Below are 8,172 nucleotides of genomic sequence, written 5' to 3'. Positions count from 1 at the left end.
TCCCTGGTCCAGGAACACCAGCTGCTGCCGCACCAGCTGGGTCAGCCCTGGGCATGTGCACCTGGGACCTGGGCTCTGGGGGCTGGAGATTTTCCTGCAGCTCCGCCTCCTCTTTATTTTTTTTTAGTTTTTATTTTTTTAAAATATATTTTATTGATTTTTTACAGAGAGGAAGGGAGAGAGATAGAGAGCCAGAAACATGGATGGGAGAGAAACATCGATCAGCTGCCTCCTGCACACCCCCTACTGGGGCTGCTGCCTGCAACCCAGGCACATGCCCCCGACCGGAATCGAACCCGGGACCCTCAGTCCGCAGGCCAATGCTCTATCCACTGAGCCAAACCGGCTTTGGCAACCTTTGGCATTTTAACTATAATGTGTCTTGGTGTGGGCCTCTGAGTTCATCTTGCTTTGGACTCTCTATGCTTCCTGGACATGTCAGTGGTTGAGTATTGACACAGGAAGGTTTTATTTTTTAATAACCTTTACCAACTTGGGCTATTTGGGAGAATAAAGAAGACCACACTCTACAGTGGGCTGTATCACTAAGCAAATAGCTCACTACTATTTGTGGCCTACATTACATAGAAAATAGAAAAAGAAAAAAAAGTTAAGCACATAGTTCACAACCTGGCAATTCTCTTCCTTAGCAGATAAAGAATCCTGTGAACGAGCTTCTGAGGTCAGTGAAGCACAAACTACAGACAGTGACGACATAGTGACAGCCATATCTCAGAAATGTCCGAAGGCAGTAAGTATGCTGGGTGATCACCGAGTGGGTGGCAAGACGGTAAATTATGACAGCTAGTATGTTTAATGACCAAGCATGTGAAGTTCAAGTCTAGTTGTTGTTTTTTTTTAAATATATTTTATTGATTTTTTACAGAGAGGAAGGGAGAGGAATAGAGAGTCAGAAACTTCAATGAGAGAGAAGCATTGATCAGCTGTCTCCTGCACACCCCCCACCAGGGATGTGCCTGCAACCAAGGTACATGCCCTTGACAGGAATCGAACCTGGGACCCTTCAGTCCCCAGGCCGACGCTCTATCCAGTGAGCCAAACCGGTCAGGGCTCAAGTCTAGTTTTAATGATCCTGGTAGGGAATTTAAGTTATTCAGTTACGTATACATTGAGAGTAAATAGAACTCTCTTGATGCAGTCAGATGAAAGGATTGTTTTTCTCGATGTGATGTGAATGAGGAGTTGCTTCCACACTTCTCTCTCCTATTGGAATCCCTTGCCTGCCGTCTTCATTGTGTGGGCCGAGCCAGCTCAGCCAAAGGTTCGAAAGCCTGAGTGCAGGCGGCAAAAGGATGAAGAAATGACAAAGAGAATAAGCTGGGTCTAAGTGGGTCTTCCTGTGCCTGGCTGAGGCCACAGAGAGATCCAGAGGCAAGCTCAGCCTTTATATTAGAGCCAGAGGTAAACAAGGTAGTAGTCACCATAATTACAATGTTCTTGTGAGTTTCATTTGTTTTGGCAGCACTTGCACTTCCCACAGCCCATTAGCTACCAAGAAAGGATCTAGGGAGCGTCATAAGGTCAAGCCTAATTATGCTAAGAGGTCTGTGCCCTCTAAGCTGGGATTTGTTTGTGGCTTTGCCAACAGGTCAGTCCGAGGCTTAACTCTATAGCCACACCCTACAATTGTGTAGTTGTGATTCACCCCTTGCTTTAACTCCACCGGAGGAGAGCAGGTTTACTTGGGGAGGTGGAGGCGGAGAGAGAAGAAGAGGTTCTTCCTGGGAGGGCTCAGAGGGCTCATCCCGTTTCTGAAGTTTCCGACCCAGCCTTTAAAAACTGTCATTACAATTAGTTACTCAACATTTCAGTCTCAAGTCTCTTCAGGAACTCAGTGAGGATACACATGCGCAACAATCATTGTGTTAGAATCTTGTGGTTTATACATGAGGTAGAAAACAATCACTCTCTTGAGCCACTAGAATGCTCCCTGGCAGGTTTGTAGGTGCTCAGTGAACAGTTGTTGAATGAGTGACTGAATGAAAGACGAAAATCTCATTGAGGATTAGGAACTTCATTAGAAACAGTAAAGTATAGGCGACTTAGAATCAAGGGAGTAGATTATGTGATATAAACTCTAAGGTTTTCAAGAATCCAGAAAAAGGAAATTGTGTAGAGGTCAGAAAACTTACTTGAAAGTCAGACCTGTCCTGAGGATTTGCAGGAAAATGAAGGATACTGGAGTGGGGAGAAACAACTCGAAGTCTGTAGACTTAAACAGTGAATTTGGCAAGTAGTTACCGTAAGTTTATCTGTTTATTGAACTTTTATCTGTCATATCTTTTTTAGACATTATGTAATTAATGTCTTGAGAAATGTTTATAAGACAGATCAGAGCCACTGAATGTTAGAGCTAGACAACAACATCTTAGAGATAATAAAGGTGAACACGATTAAATGATGTGTCTGGGATTACAGAGCTCGCTAGTGAAGGAGCCAGAACTCCAGTCAAGGTTTCCAAACCATGCCACCTCAGATCAACACAACAAGCAGCCAGCTGGTCAGCACGTTTTTGAACTACAAGGCAGACAGATTACATTGAAATATTACTCTAAATTAAAGGCTGCTAAATTAACCTCCTTTTAGAAAATCTTTGTGTACCCAAAAATGTTGCTTGAGGAACTAAATATAAAAACTGAGCTTACTTGGCAAAAAAAAAAAATTAGTATTGTTATTATCAAATTAAATTTACAACATAGACATATATATGATTGCATATATGTCTACTCAATCATGATTATATTTCAAAATAGCTAGACATAAAAGATTGAAAGAGTTAAAGGCCCAGATTTAATACTTGAACTCTGCCACTCTTCTGCCTGGTTCAGCCCAGGTAGCAGAGGAGGAAAAGAGTGTCGTTTAAGAGCGTGGAGATTTGGTTCATGCAGAAGTGGTTTAGAGCCTGCTCTGCTGCTAAAATCTATGCAACGTTGGGGGAGTTATTTAACCTGGATTAGGCTTCGTTTCCTCATCTGTAACGCATTAACATTAAGTATGCCTCCTTTATAGTGATGAGGCAAGATTTATTTATTTATTTATTTAATATATTTTATTGATTTTTTACAGAGAGGAAGGGAGAGAGACAGAGAGTTAGAAACATCGATGATAGAGGAACATTGATCAGCTGCCTCCTGCACATCTCCTACTGGGGATGTGCCCTCAACCCAGGTACATGCCCTTGACCAGAGTTGACCCTGGGACCTTTCAGTCCGCAGGCCGACGCTCTATCCACTGAGCCAAACCGGTTTCGGCGAGGCAAGGTTTAAAGAAGGCGATGTGTAGTAAGAGTTCAGTACAATGCCTGAGACAAATAAAGCACTGAATGATAGGGATGATGATGTTGATGATGTCAGGAGTCCATTCTCTCTGAAATATCCTAGTTCTCAAGGGTAAACTTTTATAATTCGAGGAGGTCCCTACAAAGAAGGACCAGGCCCTGAGGGGAGGGGATTAAAACAGGAGTGTCATTTCTCTTCTGCCAGACAGGTCAATCGAGGAGTAGGTTGAACAATACAACCTAAATAAGACCCTTTCAAAATGCCTTTCCCTTATAATTTTTTCCCCAATATATTTTTATTGATTTTAGAGAGGAAAGGAGAGAGAGGGAGACAGAGAGATAGAAATATCAATGATGAGAGAGAATCACTGATCCGCCGCCTCCTGCATGTCCCACACTGGGAATGAAGCTCACAACTAGGGCTTGTGCCCTGACCAGGAATTGAATCATGACTCCTGGTTCATAGGTCAATGCTGAACCACTGAGCCATGTTGGCTGGGCCCCTTTTACACTTCTAAAGAAGTGAAACAATGACAATACATATGGATCTTTGAGAGCCTTTCTTAGAGTCCAGAATTAGGACAGTTCCTGTGTTCACAGGATTGGTGTGGTACCAGTATAACTGGACAATCAATGAGCCATGCTGCCTGTCACTACTTGAGCCAATTAAGCAGAGACAGGGTTGAATCATAGATGAGCATTTATTCCAATACTGCCGGCAATCCCCCAATAAATCAGTTGCTTATATAGAGTACGGCAAAGATTACATGGGGAAGTAGGGATTATGGGCATGGGGAAATAGGCTATGCAGGCTGGGGTGGGACTCCATTGTTTGGGCAACCAGGTTGTTAATCTTTCCATGATAACAGGAAGTTCTTGAATGAGAATGAACCACATTTAAAGGTTGACTCCCTGGTCCAAGGTTGACTCCCAGGTCCCAGGGGCACACAACTCCCAGCCAGGTCAGAATGTCCTTTCTTTAACCAACACAAGGCAATCCTGGTTAACAGAGCATGATTGATATTTCCCATAACGACAGCTAGTCCCCAATATTCTATCTTTGTCCCTAACACCAGCACAATCTTCCTAAAGGCCCTCTGTAGTTATCTTCTCCCTAAGACTCCCCAAGAAATGATCTCAATGCCCTAACCAGTGTGGCTCAGTGAATAGAGCGCCGGCCTGCGGACTGAAAGGTCCCAGGTTCGATTCCAGTCAAGGGCATGTACCTTGGTTGCGGGCACATCCCCAGTAGGAGGTGTGCAGGAGGCAGCTGATCGATGTTACTCTCTCATTGATGTTTCTAACTCTCTGTCATTCTCCTTTCCTCTCTGTAAAAAATCAATAAAAATAAAAAATAAAAAAAAAGGAAATGATCTCAATCCAAACGTGGTTTCCTCCAGATGAAGTCCCATTCCTGGTCCCAGGGTGCAGTCTCCCACGCTGAGTGGACCATAGAAAACGTTTCCCTCCTAGTTCTGACAGCTGCTAACGAGAAGGGAACAATCATTTACATTTACTCCATGGCCCTGGGTTACTGTCTTTTAGCTGTAGTGTGTATCAAAACCTCCAAGTTTATTCTCTTTCCTTATACTTTTAATTTCAGGTGTGGAGGATGTCCTGACCCCTTATATATGCTAGCCAATTAATTTTAGTAACTCTGCCCCCCCCCCCATTCCCAGCAATATTAGCTATTACACCTGAACTAATAAACTGAGGGGAACTGCCTATCTGACACTAATGCTGGCTGCATAACTAACTGCTCTTAGGTTCCTGCCAGCAAATTCAAATGAGTTAGTATATACAGTGGTTAGTGTGATTTAATATTACTAATTGCATATATTTTTCTTCTGTTCAGTTCTGATAAAATTATATAAAGGAACTAGCTCATGTAAATGATTCTGGGTCAAATTAAAATATGGAACCATATCTTAGTCAATTTGGGCTGCTATAATGAAATAGCAGAGACTTGGGTGGCTTATAAACAACAGCAGATTATTTCGCAGAGTTCTCAAGGCTACAAGTCCAAGATCAGGATGCCAGCTATCTCCCAAATACCATCTCCAAATACCATCACATTGGGATTAGGGTTTTGTATGTTTTTTGTTAATCCTTACCCAAGGGTATTTTTTTCTCATTGATTTTTTTTTTAAGAGAGAGTGGAAGGGAGGGGAGAGAAGGGAGAGAGAAAGAGAGAGAAGGAAAGGAGAGAGGGAGAAACACCAGTATGAGAGAGACACAATGACTGGTTGCCTCCTGCATGCACTCTGACCCAGGCCAGGGACTAGAACTTGAAACTCAGGATGTGCCCTTGATCAGAAATCGAACCCGAGACCCTTCCATGCATGGGCCAACACTCTAACCACTGAACTGTGCCAGCCAGGGCAGGATTAGGGTTTTAATATATGACTTAAAAATATAGATAGATAGGTAGATAGATAGATAGATAGATAGATAGATAGATAGATAGAAAGATAGATTTCAGAGAGGAAGGGAGAGGGAGAGAGAGATGGGAGCATCAGTGATGAGAGAGAACCATTGATTAGCTGCCTCCTGCAGGCCACACACTGGGAATTGAGCCCACAACCAGGCATGTGCCCTGACCAGGAATCAAACTATGACCTTCTGGTCCATAGTTTGATGCTCAATCACTGAACCACACAGGCTGGGCTTAATATTTGACTTTTGAGGCGCACTGGCGTGAGGCGCTGAGCCGGTCCGGCCACCTGGGCGGTGCGTCCCATTTAAAAAAATAAATATGTAAATAAATAAATAAATATATATATATTGCGGCGGTACATCCATAACAGATCATATAAAATTATCATTTTTATAGATTAAAATGTGTTTCATATGGTTCTACCTAATAGAAATGAATAAAGTCTTCATATGTAACTGGCTCAAATGTTAATCTTATTCATCCTCCTAATTCACCTTTGTTATCAGAATAAATTTGATGTAGTATGCACAAATATGGATTTCTGATCATCTGCTATAGGTTTATTTGCAAGTTAAAAATTTATTAAATTACACAAGATAAGAATACATTTTTCCTTTAAAACTAGAATATTATAGATAAAGCTAAATCTCTTTTGACCACTACTTATAATCCCTGCTGCTTCTTCTGCCCCCCACCCCTGCAAAGAAAATTATTGTTTTGAACTTGGGGTGTATCTTTTCAGATCTTAAAGGACTTTAGCATTCATATTGCTTTGTGTCTGTCTTTATGCTTTCAAATAAATAACATTGAACTGTACATATTATTTTTTCTTAAACTATTTATTTGAAATAATTATAGATTTACAAACAGTTGCAAAAATATGTACAGGGAGGTGCCATATATTTTCACTCAGTTTCCCCCATTTTTTTAATGCATATTATTCTGAAACGTGCATTTTCCAATCAGTAGTGTTTGGTAGTCTGTCCATGTCGATAGTCTGTCCATATTGAGTTTTTCTATTTAATTTATCTTAAATACTGATCAGTATGCCATTAAATTAATGTGTGACCTTTTACTTAGACCTCCATGTGTAATGCTGCTTGAGCTTTTATGCTATGTGCTTGATATTCATTAACTCACCAAATCCTCACAGTAGCCTGTCAGTTGTTTACTCCTTCAACAAGGAATATGGCGTGCCTGTCTAAGTATTTGCCATGCTCTCTTTTTTCCCTAGAAAATGTTTAGCAGCTTTAGTCATATAGACCCAAAGTGGAAGCATCAATGTATTGATCAGTAAGAGTATGAATAAACAAACTGTGGTAGATTCCCACAATGTGGCCAGACTCTCTTCACACAAAAATGATGAATAAGACAGAACTGGTCCCTTCCCTCTTTTTTTTTTAATCTACATTTTTTATTGATTTCAGAGAGGAAGGGAGAGGGAGAGACAGATAGAAATGTCAATGATGAGAGAGAATCATTGATTGGCTGCCTCCAGCACGCCCCACACTGGGGATCAAGCCTGCAACTTGAGCATGTGCCTTGACCAGGAATCGAACCATGACCTCCTGGTTCATAGGTCAATGCTCAACCACCGAGCCACACCGGCTGGAACCCCATGTTGTTCCTTATGGCTAGTTGAATAATTAAAATGACAGGAGAAAATCATGTTTTAATATATACGCACAGAAAAAAAAATATATATGCACAGGACATTCACATAAGCATGAAAATTCTAAAACGGTAGGCAGAATAAGGTGTGTATGTCATTCTGGATTGAGGAGGAGGTAACAGTCTGGGAGTTGAAAGGGAAATGGGGCAATTCACAGTGAGTTGAAAAGAGTTACTGTTTAGTAAACAAATGTTTGCTGGGCCATCTAGAGACAACGGATCAGAGAGAGGACTTTGACCCAAAGGGGCCTGCTAGGTTCCTCCCTATCTACCATGCTAGTTCATGTTGTACTGTGGTCATCTGTGGTGGTAGTTCTTCTTGGGACAGGCCTTCTATCTCAAATGCTTTTAGATATTTTTTGGGGGAAGGTCCATAATTCTTCCTGAGTCTTTTGCTGTTGTTTTTTAATTAAATGTATGGGGTGACATTTGGTTAATAGGAGCAGATAGGTTTCAGGTGTAGATTTCTATGATACAAGATCTGTATATCGCACTTCCCGTCCACCACCCAAAGTAAATCTTCCATCACCATATATTAGGCTCCCTTCACTCCCCACCCACCAACTTCCCTCTGCAACCACCACACTGCTTTTTGTGTGCACAAGTTTCAGTTATATTTCCCACGTATTGTTACCGAAAGAGGGGCCTGGCCCTTAGGGGTCGGCTTAGGACCAGTTGGTAGTGTGTGGGTTCTTGACTTCATGCAGAAAAATAGCCCAGGTGAATTTTAGAGCATGTTTATCAAAGCTGGGGACAGCGGGAAAGA

The 8,172-nt window shown here is 41.8% G+C and overlaps 1 protein-coding gene across 1 annotated transcript in view; it reads left to right on the top strand.

Moving 5' to 3' along the window:
- Positions 1 to 8,172, top strand: part of RPGRIP1 (retinitis pigmentosa GTPase regulator interacting protein 1) — a 62,032-nt gene that overhangs the window by 40,156 nt on the left and 13,704 nt on the right. The window contains 1 exon segment of the mRNA XM_015569567.1: positions 654 to 751. Coding sequence (XP_015425053.1) covers positions 654 to 751 — 98 coding nt within the window.

Source organism: Myotis davidii, unplaced genomic scaffold (assembly GCF_000327345.1).
Source record: "Myotis davidii unplaced genomic scaffold, ASM32734v1 scaffold666, whole genome shotgun sequence".
NCBI classification, from domain to species: Eukaryota; Metazoa; Chordata; class Mammalia; order Chiroptera; family Vespertilionidae; genus Myotis; species Myotis davidii.
This window is presented reverse-complemented; position numbering and strand designations above follow the sequence as displayed.